Consider the following 20,376-nt stretch of genomic DNA (forward strand, 5'->3'; position numbering starts at 1 on the left):
CAGCTGGCTGAGCGCAGTTAAAGGAGCAGCAGCTTGACCAGAAGTTCACTGTCATTGACCTGAATAAACAGCGGGAGGGCAAACTGAGACGCATCAAACGGTAGACCTAACTATATCATAATTATGTGTTTGTCATATCACACAATTGTACAACTCTCTCATTGGTACAACATTAAAAACAGTAACAGTATTGACAACATTGTCAAATACAAAAACGTCATTTAATTTCTACCCTATTTTATATAAATAAGCAGCAAAAACTGACAGTCTGTACATGAAGTACATTCTTGCTTAAATACCGAGATGAGTTCCCACCAATTTTTAGAGGAGCAATATGTAACATTGTCATCATGCGTTTAAAATGGGTACTGCAATCCAAATTCAAAATACTGGAGAGAGTTGTGTCCCCTCCCGTCCCCTCCCCCCAGACTCAAAGCTCTCGTGGGTTGCCAGGTTGAGAAACAAACAACAGGAACGAGCAAACTGACAATGGCAAACGACGAGCCTTACACTGTAAGTTGATCAGCTAATGTATACGTTTGCAAAGTTTTTACTGTTTTCCAATTATAAACCAGCTCATGTGGATTTTTAATAACTCTGTCAATGTTAGCTAGATGTATTACTGGCTTCCATGGCTGTGTTTGCCCGCTAACTTGTTTCAAATCTGGCAACCCCGGGTGTAGAAATACTATTGGGAAATGTGCAGTGGGCCGGATCACACAGGCCAAAACACAAACAGAAATTCCGGCCCGGAAATTTCAAAGTAGAATATACTGGCTGTAGCCTTGTATTCGGAGAAGCCAGAATTTCAACTTAGCATGTTTCCTAAATCTCTGATAACATATTATGATAATTTAATGTTTTAGTACAGTAAATATATTACATATTGCACCTTTAAGTTGACTATGGTTCATTGTTATAAATATGCAGATTGTCCTATGCACCACCAGAGGGCGCATCACAAGTACTTTATGCTTCAAACTGATTCACCATTGTCTGTTTGTGTTGGCATTACTCTTGGTTTCATTGATTTCAGATTTCTCTGAATATTAATCTTATTACACTCATTCATGATTTGAAGCACCCCAATTTGAATTACAATAAAAATACAGTTTGTTTAGAGCAGAGATGCCCAAACTAGGGCCCACGGGCCAAATGATTTGATGGCCTTGCCATATATGAATAATGAAGAGTAGTGTTTTTATTTATTTATTTATTTTTTTCATATTATAAAATAATAAAGGAGGGTAACCAGGGCAACTTTTATATTTTAATATAATACTGTTTGATATAATGCAACATTTTCTTTTGGCCCTCAATCGAGTTTGATTTGTAGCCATTCGCAGAAAAAAGTTTGGGCACCTCTAGAGCTATTAAACTAGTGTGACCATGGTTGTCCAAAGAGAGGACAGATCAGATGGCATTAAAAAGAAAACTACACATTACTACTCTTCACATTTTTCTGTCCTCCTGCAGTGCCCAGGTACACTTCCCTGAAGATCAATTTTTAATGACAAAGTCTTTTTTTGTTTTTTTTTTGGAGTGATGTTTTGTGCATAATAAGTATATGAAAAGAGACACAGGGCTTGTTTCTCCCCTCACATGGCCTGATCTGTGTTCTGGTTCATTGTATTTTTGTATTTATTTATGTATTTATTTTGAACAACAATATTGTAAAACAATTTCAGGATCAGTAATAAACAAATACAAAGAGACAAAACACAATTATCAAGACAAATCAAGACACAGGGCTAGAAGGGTGGCACGGGGTGGCAGATGCCACCCCAAATCAGTCCCCGCTCGCGTCCTGGAGACAGTGTGCAACGGCTTAACCCACCCACGTCGCGTATGGTCCATAACAACGCTCCGGCTTTATGAATAATCTTGATTTGATAATAAAATGAGTCTGGCAATATGTTGATTTATGAGCAATATATACCGTACCACGGCTTCCCAGTTTCCTTTAAGGAATTAATACTGTGACAGGGTTAATTCACTTTATTAAAAATCACTTAAGATTTAGTCCAGGGAGTAAAGGTATAACACAGTCTGCCTTGCTCTTGTATTTCCAACAAGGTCAAGGAAATACATTTCAAAATTCTAAACATAATATATGTTTATATTTTAACTCTATTACCTCTAACATTTCCAAATATGTGGGACAACACTGACAGCTTGTGTTCTTTTTGTAGACATGTTGAAGAGATATCTCCCCACTTTTTTTTCCTTTTTTTTTTTTTATGGTCTATATCCAAACAATTCTGATCTGACCTAGGTTCCCACCTATTTGATTCTGCCAATGTTACACATTCAGTGGCCAAAGCGGTAAGTGTTATTGGGCATATGGGCATGTGTGAGCTCCATGTGTGAGTGGGTGTAATGTCCAAGGAGGGGCGCCAAAAGCGAGTTGTTTTCAGCTGTACAGGCTGTAATACAGTGAAGAGGAATGTATATTTTATAAATCGTACCCCCCACCCCAAACCTAAACCTAACCATCAGTGGAGTATATATGTAATGTAAGAGGGAAAAATGCAACCTATATATATTTTTTTATACTTGCTTAAGTACCAGAAGTGTATAGGGTCATTAGAGACCCAAGGTATAAAATAGTGTCGTTTTTGCATCACAATACATGTTTAACAGCCAGTTGCTTCAAATTTCAGTTTGAAAGTAATGAATCCTGTTCTAGATTTGTCCTGATTTGTTGCATCATCTCTTTGATATATGAAAATAAAACAACAAAATATATCAGAATAAATTATATTCTGTTATTTTCTAATTGTCTTGAAAATGCCTTGAAACTTTTACAGTATCTGGGCATTTTGGAGATTCATTTGTGATAGATACTGTATATGTGCTGGGTTTCTAAAGACCCGAGTCTGTAATAATGTTTGGTGAAATACCCGTGCATTTAGGGGTTAATACAGATACCATATTGACTTTCAATTGTTAAAACAAGCTATGTGTGGGACAGTTCCTATTGTGTCCTACCCCAAGGTTTTGCTGAGATAAGTTCATTGGAAGGTTAGAAAATGAAAGTAAGTAGCTGGTTTATAAAGGAAAGACTTCATAGGGTGAGACATTCCTCTGCAGTTTAGATCATCGCCTCTTGTCTGTACGGACTCATCTGATACATTTGCAATGAATCTGTTTTTTCTCACATTGCTGTGTGCCCTTGTGTTTGGAGTCAGTCTTACAAACTGTGCAGGTGAGTTGGTATTTATTGTCTTTCACTACATTGGCAACACGCAAACTGATCAACGATTAAAGCTTGTAAGACTTTTAACTCTTTAACACTAATTATTACTCTCATAGACCCCCATGTTCTGTTGAGATTGACGTTATTTCCTCCAAGACCCCTACGCTGCATAATAATGAATGAATGAATTTGAAATGAATATTTTTTTCCCTGTCAGATGTTTGAAATATTTTAATTTCATCAAATTGCAACCTACTACACATTTTATTAAAGCTTTACCATCCGTTACCACAAATTACACTTAAAACTGCTAACATGCTCTGACTCTGACTTTTCAGAATGACAATTGTTGTCCAGGATGTTATTTCTGTTTGAGGTCTATGCAACCAAATCCAAACAGACAACAAATAGGTGTGTTGCAGCAATGTGTATACCAATCAGAGAATCTTAGCATGTAAAAAAAAAAAAATCCCCACTCTGTCTGTGTGTGTGTGTGTGTGTGTGTGTGTGTGTGTTTCTTGCTTAGAACAATGATTTTCCTGCTCTGCATCCATTATTTATCTTAACCCATGAACTTATTTCACAACTGTTGTATTTTAGCGCACGTCGGGGGGTCTGCAGGACGGTGTTTATGCCATGGGACAATGCTAAAATCAGTAAAGCCTGGATCAGTTCGTACATTCAGATTGTTTCCACCCAGTGCCTCCTGCTCACAGACTGAGATTTTGTAAGTAGTCTTTAACAACTCTTCTTAAATAATTATGTTTTTAAGTATAAATTTCTGTTTTATAATGTTTGCAATATGATTCATTAATATATTGTAAAACCTGTACAATAAATACATTCTTGTGCTCATTATTGTGCTTGTGCTCATGTTAAAAGCCATCAATAATATAAAGTCTACTTCAATAAATTGGTTCCTGATTTGTGTTCCTGCTGTGCTTAGATTGACTGTAAAGAGAAAAGGAATGGGAAAAGGAATGGGAAAACGGTGGGTGTGTCTGGATCCAAGTGAGAAGCAAGGACAGATGTTAATCAGCAGCAAAGGGTAAGCTACTGTATATACACCTACAGTCTACATATAACCAATATCTGTTTACAGAATGTTCTAAGAATTCAATTCTGTGTGTTCATTTTGCCATCAGTCTCAAGAGGCAAAACAAAAAGCGAAAGTATTAAGGAAGAAAAAGGAAGAATAAAAATGAAGATGACTATATTTCATGGTCTAGCAAAGCCATTTACCATAACTGTACATTTTCTTACTTTTTAAAATGTTTTTTTTTTTATTTTGTTACACATTTTCTAACTATAAAATATATATGATGGTTTTAAATTGTAGTCAATTTTTTGTTCTGTAAAGAAAGTTCTTAACTGAAATATTGGATGAAGTATTGGACACCTTGTGTAATTGTTTTTTATTCACAATATTTTGTAACTTGTTTATTCATATAATTGTTTCTTATCCAAAGAAAAGTGGTCTGTGATATAACTAAGCAATAAAAATCATTTCCATGGGAATGTGGTTTCATTTACAAACAATCTTAAGAATATTACTATGAAGCATTTAAAGTGTTTCATATATAATTTAATTTAATTTCATAAGGATGAATGTGATCCAGACTGTTTATTCTTTCAGTTACTACTATAATATAAAACAATATTTTTTCTACTATTAAGATTCACTCATTTTGCAAAGTCTGTCAAATATTGCTTGTTGATTCGGATTTCATTTAACTGAAGAAAAAAAATAATAATTACAACAATACACTACTGTTGTTGTCTCATTACGTACAAAGCATGACATGCTTACTCATGCTCATATAATACACCCTATTTTATTAGGGAAAATAAATTGATGGCCAGTGGAATGAACCCCACTCTGAATAGAGCAGTCAGTGCCTGAATTTTAAATTGTCCCTCCTCTGCATAGAATTCCTTGGAATTGCCCTTCACAACCATAACACCCACACACACACACACACACACACACACAGAGAGAGAGAGAGAAAGAGATGTGTGTACTCACAAACATGTGTGCTCAGTCCTGTCATTAATGGGAAAAGTCCCCAGTGTTCAGGAAGTGAAAGGACATCAGAATGCTGTATTCATACGTAACTTGAGTATAAGAATTACAGCATTGTAAGGGGGAAGACACCCACTGGTCCAAGGACAGTATCCAATGGCGTGGCTGAAGGTCTCCTGCGTGTTCTGTCTTATTGTGCGCGACATTAAATAATACTTTGATTATTTGATTTGAGTTCCATGTTTTATTAATCTTATCATTAATTATTTTCTTTATTTCATCTGACTCCAATTATGAAAAACCTCGTATGTATCTAATGCTCTGAATTTTAGTAATTCTCTCTTCTAGACAGCATTTGTTATTTCAATGCTATTAGGGTCCTGTGGCGGCCGGACACAGGTCCTTTAACTACAAATTCATCAGTTTCAGATATTAGTAAGTTTTAGACTTATAGATTCTCGGCTTTATCTGTTTAGTCTGATTTAGCTAAGTTCATATTGATTCTCGACTCACCGTTTAGCCCCAGTCAATTAAGATCTGTTTTACAGATTCTCGGTCCTACTCTTAATATTCCCGTTTAATTCTACTTGGCTAAATTCTATTATAGATTCTCGGTTCGCCATTTAGCCTTTTAGTACATACAGGTGCATCTCAATAAATTAGAATGTCGTGGAAAAGTTCATTTATTTCAGTAATTCAACTCAAATTGTGAAACTCATGTATTAAATAAATTAAATGCACACAGACTGAAGTAGTTTAAGTCTTTGGTTCTTTTAATTGTGATGATTTTGGCTCACATTTAACAAAAACCCACCAATTCACTATCTCAAAAAATTAGAATACATCATAAGACCAATAAAATAAACATTTTTAGTGAATTGTTGGCCTTCTGGAAAGTATGTTCATTTACTGTATATGTACTCAATACTTGGTAGGGGCTCCTTTTGTTTTAATTACTGCCTCAATTCGGCGTGGCATGGCGGTGATCAGTTTGTGGCACTGCTGAGGTGGTATGGAAGCCCAGGTTTCTTTGACAGTGGCCTTCAGCTCATCTGCACTTTTTGGTCTCTTGTTTCTCATTTTCCTCTTGACAATACCCCATAGATTCTCTATGGGGTTCAGGTCTGGTGAGTTTGCTGGCCAGTCAAGCACACCAACACCATGGTCATTTAACCAACTTTTGGTGCTTTTGGCAGTGTGGGCAGGTGCCAAATCCTGCTGGAAAATGAAATCAGCATCTTTTAAAAGCCGGTCAGCAGAAGGAAGCATGAAGTGCTCCAAAATTTCTTGGTAAACGGGTGCAGTGACTTTGGTTTTCAAAAAACACAATGGACCAATACCAGCAGATGACATTGCACCCCAAATCATCACAGACTGTGGAAACTTAACAAGCAACTTGGGCTATGAGCTTCTCCACCCTTCCTCCAGACTCTAGGACCTTGGTTTCCAAATGAAATACAAAACTTGCTCTCATCTGAAAAGAGGACTTTGGACCACTGGGCAACAGTCCAGTTCTTCTTCTCCTTAGCCCAGGTAACACGCCTCTGACGTTGTCTGTGGTTCAGGAGTGGCTTAACAAGAGGAATACGACAACTGTAGCCAAATTCCTTGACACGTCTGTGTGTGGTGGCTCTTGATGCCTTGACCCCAGCCTCAGTCCATTCCTTGTGAAGTTCACCCAAATTCTTGAATCGATTTTGCTTGACAATCATAAGGTTGCGGTTCTCTTGGTTGGTTGTGCATCTTTTTCTTCCACACTTTTTCCTTCCACTCAACTTTCTGTTAACATGCTTGGATACAGTACTCTGTGAACAGCCAGCTTCTTTGGCAATGAATGTTTGTGGCTTACCCTCCTTGTGAAGGGTGTCAATGATTGTCTTCTGGACAACTGTCAGATCAGCAGTCTTCCCCATGATTGTGTAGCCTAGTGAACCAAACTGAGAGACCATTTTGAAGGCTCAGGAAACCTTTGCAGGTGTTTTGAGTTGATTAGCTGATTGGCATGTCACAATATTCTAATTTTTTGAGATAGTGAATTGGTGGGTTTTTGTTAAATGTGAGCCAAAATCATCACAATTAAAAGAACCAAAGACTTAAACTACTTCAGTCTGTGTGCATTGAATTTATTCAATTTGAGTTGAATTACTGAAATAAATGAACTTTTCCACGACATACTAATTTATTGAGATGCACCTGTACTTAACTAATGGGTTACTTCTGAAGCAGCTTAGTTAAGTCAACTCTGACCATAGATTTGTAGTTAATAAGAAATATACTAGAAAACAGTCCTTCAGAATGAATCATAATAACAGTTTATTTACCAGGTAATAGTAATACATTCAAACAATCCAATTAAAATAATAAATCAAACTCAAAGCTATCAGTGAACCAAGCATAATAATATAATTAAAGTTGCATTCCATTCAAACATTTACCAAACAAAAGAAATTCAAATTGCAATTACCTGGTAGTGAAAAAACTACACACAATGTTTACTGTGTGGATCATCCGGCTACAGAGACACTGATTCCTTTGTCATCTCTCCTTAAATACCAAAACGATTCTATTGTTATTTCAGATGTGTGTGTTTGATGTTATCCAGGATTTGGTTTACAATTTAGGGGTTTGAAGGTAGACCTCTGAAACTTGTGATTGAGTGTTTGATTGATGTTTACAAAGAATGCACCTAATCTGCATAGAGCATCTGGTCTGGGAGAGACCTGGGAGGGGTCATGCCCCTGAAAGAATACAGTATTTTACTAAGTTCTTAAATCTTACTTGTGATTTGACTTTGCTGAAAGGGAATGAGACCGTTTTACCAGTTGCACTGAGACCTCTTGAATGTTACCAAACATGTATGATCAGAAAACCTTTTACATTACAGTACAGGATAAGTCATAACTTAGTTTTTGGTGTCCTTAAAGTGATCTGAGGTGAGAGAGAGAGAACAGATGTGAGTGTGATTTGCGTTTTATGGTCCCCAATCAGTGCGGTGTGTTTTCTCAGGTGGAGATGCTCCTCTGTGTGAGAGTTTTATGAGGTTGGTTCTCGCAGAGTTCTTTGACTTTCCCGGAAGTGATGCAAACAATTTTGTGCCAGTCTTACAGCATCATGCTTATATCAGCTATTCCAGTTTATAATATATGTCCTGGAAATCTATAAATACTGTATAAATAAAATGAATACTTCATAGTATTTATAATATTGCCATCTTGATAGTTACATTGCACTGATGTAACACAAAAGTACCCATGTAAAGGCAAAGCATGATGCAGAAATACCATGAGATTATCAAAGAGTCACTCTATCCGATTTTGCGTAAAAATGTTTGTGTTTGCTTCTGAATCGAGTTTAAATCACATCCTTACTTTTTCTTTTCCTATTCTACCATGATAACATCTTGAGCATTACATAATGTGTGTATATTTACATATAATATACATTTAAAGACTAATTAGTCAACAATCAAAATCCAAACAAAATGATGTAAACCTCCAGAAATTGTATGCACGTTGTTTCTCTTCATTTCCTTGAAATGGGGTGAGATGGAAGAACAGCTATTATGAGAAAAGTGGAACCAAGTTTTGTTTTGCATTAAACAGGGAAATCCTAGAACATCTCTGAATGCATAAAAGAGAGGCCAGTCAGCTAATTATCTCACATTCAGCTATCTGAGCTGTTACAAGGTGAAGACTCTCAAGACTTTAAATAATGAAGACTTTGGCAGCTTTATTTGTTTTTGTCTTTCTGACTATTTTTGCTGTAAAAGGTAAGATCTTTTGACTTTGTTCTGGCATTTTAACTACCCCTTTCACAATCTCGTGTTTTGATGTTTCAGAATAATCACTCATTTGTTGGTGTTGTCCTATAGGGCAGCCTGGGTTTGGCAGCCAACGGTGTTTATGTCAGGGTCGAAGTGTCAAAATGGTCCAGCCAAAGTTGATAGAGAAGGTTGTAATTCACCCCGTTAGTCCGTCTTGTAGACATCTGGAAGTTGTGTAAGTACATTGATTATTCTAAATCAAATTTGAGAAATACTACATCTATTTTATTCCCTTCTAATCACTTTATGATGTTTTTGAACAGTGTCACACTGAAGAATATTACTGGGCTGAGATGCTTAAACCCAAAGTCATTATTTGTCAAGAACATTATTGAGATGATTGCAAAAAAAGAAGAGGTAAGTGTATTACCTGATCAGTGCCATTAGAACATTAGAAGTGACAGTGAAATCCTGAGCTAATCTGTCTTTCATAGGTTAAAAATGAATAAATGGCTATAATTGAATAATACTGGATGATCTTTCCTTTTTAGGAGAGCTCAGCAAAATCTGTGAAGTGGTTCAACTCATGAAGTGTGGAGGTTGTGGACTCCGTCATTAAAAGCTGTATTGATTATTTAATGTATTACACATAATGTAAACACTATATTGAATAGTATATCTCATGCTTAATTTATTAAACAAACCAAGGTGTCCTGCTGTTGTTTATGTTGTTTATTGTCAGAGAAAATGTCAAATAAACTTTTATTAAGTCTTCATAACTTTTGAAAAGTGTTAATGTTTTATTGTTGCTAGAATGCACTCGGTGCAGGCATATACAGTAAATATATATATAATATGAAGTATTTACACTAATAGTCAAACTTTTGGACATACAGTACTTGACTAATTAGTTTCTTATGATCTACTTATCTTTGTCTTATGTTTAAATTAGGGATGCACCAATATCGATACTGGTATCGGAATCGGGTCCAATACCACGCTTATGTACTTGTGCTCATACTCGTAAAAATGCTCCAATACCATCTGACGTATGAATGTCATTACGTAAATATTCAGCGCACAGATTAAAATCATGTCATGTCCTAGTGAGATTATTTACCAGCAAAAGCTGCGATTTAATTAGATAAATTTAAATGTGAGTGCTTGTGAATGTGTGGCGCAGGTGTTGTGCAGGCATAGAGACACAAACTGCTCATACCTTTAGAGATCCTTGGCTCATACACGGAAAACACTATTATGAGCATCGCATGCTCTGTTTGTAGCAGATGACAGCAGGTAGAGGGCTAATTCACTTTTTAGCATGAGTCATATACAGACTACATATTTATTTATTATTTAGTAGCCCTTTGCAGTTTAATAATTACTGTGATTCATGTAGACCTGCTTTTCAGGATTGGGAATCTGCCATCATTATGCCAGAGCTCCTTGGTCTAACCACACAGAAACACTTCAAAATAAAAGCTCAATTTAAATGAAACAAGTATGACAGAAATAGATCATTACTGTATAGTTATGTAATACTCACTGTTATACTACTACTAATAATAATAATAATACATCAATAGTAACTGTATTATATTTAAGCAACATCTCACATCTGTGATGCTGTATTATGCAGCACTTTATCTGACAAAAACAAAAAACTTAAGTGTTTTATTTAAGATTGTACTATGAGGTTCTGTATAAAATCACTTCATTTGATAAAAATAATACAATTTCATGTTGAAAATTAATTGTTATACTTTCATTTGATTAAAGTTTTAATTAATTAATTAATTTAAACACAATTTTGATGGTAAGACTGAAATAATCTGCTGATATTGAGTAAAAAAAAAAAAACAGGTGTTGGACTTGGTATTGGCTAGTACTAAAAAAGAAAAGTATCGGTACACGTATTCTTTCTCAAAAAAAACAAAAAAACAAAACAAAATGGTATCGGAACATCTCTAGTTTAAATTCTTAAAATTAGTCACCTTCAATACTGTTTAAAAAGCATCCCAGATAGATACCTCATAAAGTTGGTTGAACTTATTATGACTGGTAGTGTAAACTGGTCATGATATAAAACATCAGAGACACTGCCTGGGCAACTAGCAGCCAGCTCACTGTTTCCACATCACTTACTACTTGTATGAAAATTATTTATTTATTTGAAACATTTGAGACATTATACATTTTCCACATAATTGTGATTTAATTCATTTTGATTTCTTCAAAAAATAGTAATGTTGAAAAGTATATCAGTATTTCTACTTTGTATTTTGCACATTTCTAAAACTGAAGGTAACTATACAAAAATACAACAAAACACATGAAATGGAGCAAAAAAATAAATAAATAAATAAAAAATGCAGACAATTTAATTAATGTAGACAAAACATAAACTTTGAAAGAAAGAGATGATGGTTAAGAAAGGGCATGGGAAAATATCTCAAGACTCCAAAGCAGCACATGGGGGCTGAATTCAGAAACAACAAAATAGCAGCAAACAAGTTACAAAAGTTACATATAAATTGTCATTAAAAGCGGGACAATAACTAGGGTGACCAGATTCCCGCTTGTGGAAAATGGGACAGCCCCCTCCCAGCAAAAATGAAATGGAGTAGAGGGTGCATCCGCATCTGTAACTGTTGTCACCTTGTACTTTCCGCTGGCAGCAATTTTTCTCAGTGTTTGCTTGTCTTTCAAGAGTTTATTGTAAAATGCAGAACAGTCCAGTCCAAAATTAAGATGTACGAAAAGCATTGCCTTCATGACTGTTACACTGAGTCGAGATTTGTCCATGCTGCGTTCATTAATGAGAACACATGCTCCACAGATGCAGATGTCTCAGGCAGGCATAAAACAAACTCCACGACCTTGGCTAAGACTCTGAAGTTGATGGTCTTGCTCTCCAGCTCACAAAAAATGTCTGTCCATCTCTCAGACACGGCCGTCTTGTTCATGTTCCACTCAGTGATGTGACGAGTGATAATGTTTTTCGTGCAAGCCCACTCATCGAAGAGCGTGGTTTCGTCAATCAAACTGAGAGCGGGGATTCTGGAGTAGAAGTGTTTGAGGCTGCTCTGAATGTCTTTCCACTCTGGGATGTCTCTCAGTAGGGCCCACTCAAGTTTTTCTGTGTTCTCCAATGAGCGGCTCCAATTTTGGGGGTAATCTACCAATGCTGAACAAAAGTTTCTCACTGCACAAAAGAAATCATCCGCTCGCAGGTCACCAGCTTCAACCAGGGCATCCAACTGCTTTTTAATGTCAGAGGGTATGAATGATTCCTCCAGCCTGGCCTGCAAGACTTTTCTAAGGTCATGAATGTGCAAAGCTATGGCCATGCACAACAGAATGATAAGCAAAAAGTCCTTCACTTGTGTGCACCTTGTCAGATTCAGAACTTTGCTTCACAAAAAAATCGCTAACACTTGGTGTGGTACACTTAATTTTAGCAGCATCCACATGCTTTTTTGTATGAACATGCTGCGTGATGTCGGTGCGGTCTCCATGGGCGATGGAAAAGCGAGCTCCACAAATCTCACACTTCACTTTACTGGGCTCTGTCTGTGACTCCTTTTTTTAGAAATGTAAACTCTTTTTGAAGATCCTCATTAAATGTATATGCACGCTTCCTTGACATTTTTCCAGCCGCAATTTCATCTGTGTGCTCTTTCAAATTGACTCTTCAATCAGTTCACTAACTGGACGTCTATTGATAGGGGATTGTAATTGGATAGTTTAATCCAATCATGTACTTCAAATAGCACGGTGTGATTGTATTGGTTTTACAAGCCGTATCCTTGGCTACCTTTGATTAGAATACTCATGTGACTGAGAAAGCTGCATAGGCGATAGAGAAATAATAATTTTTTTTTCAGAAAACAATAACAGCACTGTGAAAAAGGAGTTTTTATTTTTTGTCTTGGAGGAAAACTATGTAAGATCATGGGGGAGTGTGTTCCAAAGTCGAGGGCTGACAGCAGTAAATGATGTGCTACTCACTGTGGACAGTCCACACAGTCTGCAGTAAATGACCTTTATAGGACCTAATAGTGCAAGGGGTGTAGATAGTGAGGGGCAAGTCTATTCAGAGCACTGAAAGTATCGATTAATATTTAATTTTTTTCAGTGAAGCTGATGAAGAATTGGGGTAAAAATTAGAATTATAAATGATTCTACACAACACAATAGTAATGTGTTTACTATATTAGTTAAAGTACTCAGAATCGCAGATTAAAATAAATACTTTACAAATCATTAATAAACATGTAGGCTAGAATAGATTCATTCATTGAACAACGTTGGTTCTTTATTACATCTTTAACTACTAAATTATCTCCAATAAATTCTGAAACACCTTAACTAGGTGCTTAACTCTACATACTTTTAGTTCAGGAGATCAGGATCAGCATCAGTTTGCAAAACAGATTAGTTTCCTCTTAAATGTGACACTTCTTATAAAGATTCTATTTAAAATAAAAAGGTAGTGAGAACTGTTGAACTTTTTCCCTTTTTAAAGAGATGTTTGGTTGGTTTGTGGTGTATATATGTCTATATGAAAGTATAGTTGACTTAAGAGCTCACTTAATAGTGTGATGATGTTTTCATCATCATAAAATTGTTAATTTCTTAATCCAAAATACTTCTGTCGTGTTACAATTTAAACAAAATCGGCATAAATGTTGGATAAATAAATGCATTTCTTTTAATAATTTATGCACATCATAGCACGTGTTCCAGAGGTGTATTTTCAGTTGATTTGTTTGTTGTATTTAAAGTTTTTTAAGTGTTAAAGCTTATACTCATTTCAAGTTATTTTAATACATTAAATGTGATCATTTTACCAAACACTTTAGCCAAACTGACTTTAGCCACAAGGTGAGTAGTTTGCATCCCTGTAACATGCTGGCAGGTTGATAGACTACCAAAATGATCAGTGGATTAATATACTTCTTGTGCAGGACTGGAAAGAGGGTTTGATGGAATTCACACTATTGCAATGACATAAACTATAACTATTCCTTATTCAAAATAACAATCTCAGCACTAGATTACATGCAACAATGCTACATATCTATAGCACACAGCATTTCCAAAAAAAAGGAAATTGAAACTGCTGTGCTTGGGGAACATAAATTGAGAACAGCACTACAGGGGAAACCCCTGACCCTCTTCTTCAGTCATACTACTCTTCTCCAGACATTTTGCATTTACAAAAAGAAAATCATCAAAACATTGAAATCATAATGAAGACTGTTGCAATTGTTGTTTTTCTATGTCTGCTTGCAGCAGAAGTACAGGGTGAGTATTTCATAATATGCAAATGCAAGACCTATTTATATTTAGCTTATTTAACTGTATCTTGATATTAGTTTATTATTATTCTGTGCTGCAGCTAATAGTCGACCTCATCTCTCTTTCATGGCAGGACAGGTCAAAGTCAGGTGCTTTTGTGCTGACAAAGGAGTGGACGTGGTTTTACGAATGGTGCTTGAGAAAATTGAAATCATTCCTACAAGCCCATTGTGTGGAAACCAGGAGATTGTGTAAGCACAGTCATAATGATTTTTGCATATTTACACTTTGATGGTATATTTCAGCTGCTAGCTTAACAATCTCTTGATCAACACATTCAGCTCACCTTTCCTTTTTTTATTTCCAGTGTCACCCTGAAGAGTGCAGAGCAGAAATGCTTGAATCCCGAGTCTAAATTTAACCAGAATCTCACCAAAAGAGCACTGCACCACCTGCCATTATATGAGCACCATGAAATCAGTCGCTGTTTAATCTGTAATTGTATTAAATTCAGTTGTTTTTTTTTACACTTACCGAGCTTGACATTTGAACAACTGTACAAACTAGTTAGTAATGTAAATATTTATTTTTAACTTATGCAACTGACTACCAAAAAACTGATGTAACTAATAAAGTGATATTTTATTTAAAAATGTTCCACTATGTGTATTTTCTTGTTTTTTTTCCATACATAAAGCTAAATAATAAACACTGTTGTGCATTGCTATTTTAATTTGTATCACTGTATAGGTTTGTTAAATTATTTAATTGCCCTCTATGTTGATGCATAGTGTCAAATAAACATTTTATATAAATAAAAATAAATCATCTGTGTCTGTCAAGACTCCAAGTTACCTGGGCAGTCACAGTGAGAGTAATATATGGAGGCTAAGGTGAATAGTAATAGTAAACCAAAATGCATTTTTTGTGGAGGTACTCAACAAAAAATCCAAAATTAGTTGAAATAATCTGTAAGTTTATGCAACAGACCATGGCGAACCAGGTTATACAGAATCAATCCTTGATAAGAGACAAAAGGAACATGAGGTATAAATACACAAAGACTAATAGGAAAACAAGACTGATAACAATTTATTACAAAATAATTCATTACTAAACAAGACACACCTGGGAAACAATCCTGGGAAAACAAGAACAGAAAACATGAACAAGCAAGAAAGCAAGAGACAAAAAAAAAAAAAAAAAAAAAAAGACATGACAAAGCAAAAGACACCTGAAACAGAACACACCAAACCCGTTACAAACTGAGACATAAACATCTAACTAAGATTGACATCCACATTAACATAATAACATTAACATTTACTTTCACTGTTTTTATTCTTTTTTTACCCCACGCTCAAAATAGGACATATCATATCACTTCACAAACTATCACATACATCTATCACAGAGTCCAGATTCTCCAATGTAGGAAGAGAGGATTTTTTTGTTTTGTTTGTTTGTTTGTTTAAGATTGAACAAATGAAGTTTGAAGAGAGAACAAAGAAACTCCAACAATTGTTGGATTACGCAAATAATACGTTGGCATATGAAAATAAGTGTAACTAGAAATGCCAGAAAACTAAAAATGGACCTCATCCTATATAAGTAACCTCATATAAGTTATACTGTATAAGGTACTGCATCTTTGCAAGGGCCAAACTGTCAGTCACCCCTCAAGCACACACAAACAAACAAACAAACACACTGCTGTTTCTTGGCTTAAGCAGTTATACTGGTTGCTTATATGTAGCCATGGATACATTTAATGTAATTTAACTCTAGTCATAAATTGGACATGGTCCCTTTAAGAGTTTTGCAACACCCGCTTTCCAGCACGCGTGTAAGAGACGTGAAAACAAACGTGTAAGAGAGCTCCCGGTCTTGTTCATAGGTTGATAATTCTTTGGTTGTGATTTTCAATATTTCAGTCTTTCTTTACCCTTATATGTGGAACAGATAATGTCTGCACTTCTATTTTAACCAGATGCAGTGCATAATTCTGAGAGTGCATTCAAAACCACCTCTAGTTAAATAGTACAATGTATTGTACAGCATTTTGCCCCTAATGCCGAGTTTACACTACACGATTTTAGGCCCGATTTTCACTCGCTGACAGTTTTGTGGAGATCGCCCGACAAAAGCCCGAAATCATAGGCAAATCAGAGCTCGCTCCCATGAGCGACGAACGCAATGTATGAATTATCAAAGACGCGATCTGAGAGAAGCGCCGACGCGTCGCAGATGTCAGCGAGATATCTAGCATGTTAAATATCTGGACCTGTCTGCCATTCTAAATCGCGCAATGTGAAATGTGTTTTGACTGAATACAACTGCAGCGTTGACCTACAGCCAATGAGAGAGCAAGAATCGGAGCACGGGAAGTTTCAGTGTTAGGAGTCCTGATGTACCTGCAACAGAACATCAAATAGCATGGCTGCGGTATCAAGAAAGTCTCACTGGACCGAAGAAATGGAGGACAAATTAGTGGAACATTGGCAGGAGCACTAGTGCCTATTTGATGTTTCCTCTGAGCTGTACCACAACCGGGTGGAGAAAGAGAAGAGATGGAGAGAAATTGCCAATTCTCTTGGACAGTCAGGTAAGCAAACAGGTAGATTTTTCAGTAGGATGTACTTTTTCATACTGTAACCAATAAAAGATATGATGCCTTTAGGCGATTAGAAACATACACATCATATTCAGAAATGCATTTGTTTTCGTATCTCATATCACTTCTCGCGTGTGGCAGAGTCGTCAGGGATTTGTCGATAGTGAAATGTTTTGTAATGTGTTCACCCCTGTCGCCGATTCCTCGTGTAATTTGAAAACCCTTAACATAGGATTTTATTATGAAGTGAAGAGGTAATTAACAGTAAACAGGATATTGCATCATCCAGAGGACCCCAAGTGACCTTTATGGCTGAGTGAAAAGGTTTGTAGATCTCTCTCAAATATTGATAAAAAATAGCTACTTTAAAATCGTAGGTAGGCTGGTACAATTTCCATGTCAGGTGGTACAACCAATGTAAAACTAGGAAAATGTTGCTTTATCATAAAACTCTTTATTTTATTAAAAAAAATTATATATATGAACTTGCTAGCAAAAGCTAAATCTAATACAGGCGTCTAAGTAGAAGCCTGTTTAATTTTAAATTAGTTGCAAAAGTCAGGTGGCGCAACTGCAAGGAATGTCACTATATGAAATAAATAATGTTATTTAAAGCTCTAAGATTATCTATTACATTTCTAAAATGTTTATTAGTTTTAAGTTAAAGATGTTATACACTTTAAACCTTTTTCATGATTATAATCTTTAATAATTTAGATGCCACTATCAAGTAAAAAAAATCAGCACAACACAGGGAGCGCATTAAAAATGATCCGGCTGCAAGAGAAGCATATCTTGCAAAAAGAAAAGAGAGATAATGCATCTTGATAAACTATAATGCAAGTCTGGATAACAGTTTATTTTGTAGTTATTACTTTCATACAGTAGTCAGACCTTTCAGATTTTTAAATGGGAATATGGCAGTTTATTAGTGCTCATGTTTTATATTTATCAGAGGAGGAAGAGAGTGGGAAAAATTGTGGAACCCCCCATCAGTCAGCTGTCCAGAACAGAACAGAACAGGAAAAGTGAGGCAACTGTGGATGTAAGACCAGAGAAAGCACAGGAAATCTTGAATTTCACACCTGAGTCAATGGATACAACTCCCAATGAACTCCCAGCAGAGCTTCAACCTAACCTTCCCAACACTGATAGAGAGAATATTGTCAGTGCAAATGTACAGCATCCCAGAGCATCCTCAACACCACAGAGAGTAGCAAGCAGTAACATGAAATGGCAAAGAGAGAAAGCAAAGTTGCACCATAAAATGCACATAATGAAAAGAGAAATGGAAGATGCCAAAAGAGAATCTGAAAAAATTATGAAAGCGCATAGAAAGATTAAGGGGAAATAAGTCTGAGAAGCAAATGGCAAAATCTACAACTGAAGGGAACAGATCGGATTGCAAAGAAATTGGCCATCCAGAGAAAATAGAGAGTTGTTGACTTATAGAGAACTCGAGAGAAGAACATGGAATACTGCCAGAGAGAAAGGATACAGTCACAAAAACAAAAGCAACAGAGGCGTGTGATAGTTGAACCCTTCACTGAACTCCATCTACAGTAATTCTGAAATGTAAAAGTCCCACAGGCTGTGTTACAGACAAATTGTTCGATATTGTCCTTTCTTTGTCAGACAGCAACACTTGTGCATGCTTGGAGAACGAGAATGTCAAATTCTTGACAGAAAAACTGCAACAGAAAGGTCTTCTGAAAACTGCTAGCATTTCTCAGCTGTTGTCCTCAATTGTGTGCAGTCCAGACAACAAGTCATGCATGTATCGAGTCTGTGCAAAATGCTGCTACAATTTAGTATGTAGTTGTTAAATAGTGTTGCATTCCAGTTGCTATGCATTTAATGTTTTAAAATCTGGAATGCTTTTGATGAATATATTTGGATATTTGAAATTAACATTTTCAATGGAGTTAAGCTGATGTTTTTTTTTTAAGTGTATCAAACTAAAACATGACTTTGTTGTTGTTCAATCACAATCCTTTACAGTGTATCTAATCTGTAGCCTATTCCAGTTCTACTGTATGTACAGAATGTGATCTCATGTGATGTATCCTGTTTTTGATCAATTTACTACTTTTACTTCTATAGAGACTGTTGACTGAAACACTTTTTTTTTTGTATTTGAAATAAAAAATTCAATTATTCAGCATATTTACTGTCATTACTAATGTTGTCAGGTGGCAACTGATAATCATCAGGTGGTGCGACCAGGTAAAATATTCATTTAAACCAATAAATAATAGGTTAAAGTGAACAAATGGCTGAAAACTATGATGTGAATTGTTATTGTATTGAATGCATTCATTTGTATATTTGTATAATTATTTTTCTGTCTTTAAATGTAAAATCGGATGTTAAAGAAACGAAATACCTGGCCACTAGAATGCAATAACCTTAAATTATTGATTTTCATTATCATTTTCATTTCCATCATGACAACACAATGTCTGATTGAGACTATATAAAGTAAAGATGTAGTGAAAACACTTGATCATGTTCCATTGAAACGAGAATTTTTGTCTCATGCACTGATTTGTGGTTTGTTTATGCTTCTGTTGAACTGACTTTGATATTTTTTCATCAGAATTCTAATTAGTAACTGAATTTCATTAAAAGAATGTATTTCATTAAAATATTTTATGATCTACACCCTCATTATTGCTCATTGTTCTGTATTGCAAACTCAAATGAAAGCAAATTTAAAAGATTTTTCCCCCACGACTTAAGTAATTGAATTTGAGCTCTCACAACTAGCACAGTAGATCAGATATTTAGTCTGTCAGTGAGATGGTTTGAGAAGTCAGATATTTTGCTCTGTTCATGTTGCTGGTTAAACTACAAGATTGCTTTAAAGATCATATCCCGAGTTATCCTGAAACATATCTGGCTCACCAAGAAAGCCATGTTTGGAGAACATGACCTAGAAGTGTTTCTAGAATATTATTGTTGATAAATGGCAAATACTGGACAAATCAGTTAGCACATATTAATGTTCAGTGTTTAACTCCAGGCTGTCAACATAACTATTGCTTTGAATTTAGAAATAAAAGGGTAGTGAAAACATTTGGTGCTCTTCCACAGAAAAGATTTTGTCCCACATCCTAGTTTGTGGTTTCTTAATGCCTTTGCAAAATAAACCCAACATCAGAAAGTTTTATGATAGGCTACACTCAAGGCTCATTTTGTGTGCACATACTGTATTTTAACATAATGAGGAGGACATAATTATTTAGTTAAATTACATGTGCAGAATTAATTAATGTCTTAACTCACATTAATATTGCAGTCTGATTTAGCAATGATAATTCCTTCCTCATTCATACAAAGTTCCACTCTGGGTGCACTGTGTCATATGCTCTCCTCAGCTGATTTGGGAGAAAGTTGCAATAAAAAGATAGGAAGCTGAGTAGTGAAACAGAAACTGAGAACTGGCACAAAAAGGGGAAACTCCCTGATCT

The 20,376-nt window shown here is 35.7% G+C and overlaps 2 protein-coding genes across 2 annotated transcripts; both read left to right on the forward strand.

Annotated features, from left to right (window-relative positions):
* Positions 1-2: 2 nt before the first annotated feature.
* cxcl20 (chemokine (C-X-C motif) ligand 20) lies at positions 3-4,717 on the forward strand. The gene is made up of 5 exons (XM_051691374.1): positions 3-100; positions 2,998-3,208; positions 3,800-3,926; positions 4,146-4,247; positions 4,345-4,717. Exons 2-5 carry the CDS (start codon positions 3,142-3,144, stop codon positions 4,376-4,378), a joined length of 330 nt encoding a protein of 109 aa, XP_051547334.1. The 5' UTR covers positions 3-100; positions 2,998-3,141; the 3' UTR covers positions 4,379-4,717.
* A 4,091-nt stretch (positions 4,718-8,808) lies between these two features.
* On the forward strand, positions 8,809-9,757 carry LOC127436892 (C-X-C motif chemokine 11-1-like). The gene is made up of 4 exons (XM_051691384.1): positions 8,809-8,991; positions 9,094-9,220; positions 9,309-9,402; positions 9,537-9,757. Exons 1-4 carry the CDS (start codon positions 8,934-8,936, stop codon positions 9,573-9,575), a joined length of 318 nt encoding a protein of 105 aa, XP_051547344.1. The 5' UTR covers positions 8,809-8,933; the 3' UTR covers positions 9,576-9,757.
* The last annotated feature ends 10,619 nt before the right edge of the window (positions 9,758-20,376 follow it).

This window comes from Myxocyprinus asiaticus, chromosome 4 (assembly GCF_019703515.2).
Source record: "Myxocyprinus asiaticus isolate MX2 ecotype Aquarium Trade chromosome 4, UBuf_Myxa_2, whole genome shotgun sequence".
NCBI classification, from domain to species: domain Eukaryota; kingdom Metazoa; phylum Chordata; class Actinopteri; order Cypriniformes; family Catostomidae; genus Myxocyprinus; species Myxocyprinus asiaticus.

What these genes read in the sequence shown, in the direction of transcription:
- cxcl20 (XM_051691374.1), top strand. Translation starts at nt 3,142, where the DNA reads ATGAATCTGTTTTTTCTCACATTGCTGTGTGCCCTTGTGTTTGGAGTC. An exon ending in CAGTCTTACAAACTGTGCAG is followed by an intron (nt 3,209 to 3,799) that starts GTGAGTTGGTAT and finishes GTTGTATTTTAG; the next exon opens with CGCACGTCGGGGGGTCTGCA. An exon ending in ATGTTAATCAGCAGCAAAGG is followed by an intron (nt 4,248 to 4,344) that starts GTAAGCTACTGT and finishes TTTTGCCATCAG; the next exon opens with TCTCAAGAGGCAAAACAAAA.
- LOC127436892 (XM_051691384.1), top strand. Translation starts at nt 8,934, where the DNA reads ATGAAGACTTTGGCAGCTTTATTTGTTTTTGTCTTTCTGACTATTTTT. An exon ending in GACTATTTTTGCTGTAAAAG is followed by an intron (nt 8,992 to 9,093) that starts GTAAGATCTTTT and finishes GTTGTCCTATAG; the next exon opens with GGCAGCCTGGGTTTGGCAGC. An exon ending in TGTAGACATCTGGAAGTTGT is followed by an intron (nt 9,221 to 9,308) that starts GTAAGTACATTG and finishes GTTTTTGAACAG; the next exon opens with TGTCACACTGAAGAATATTA.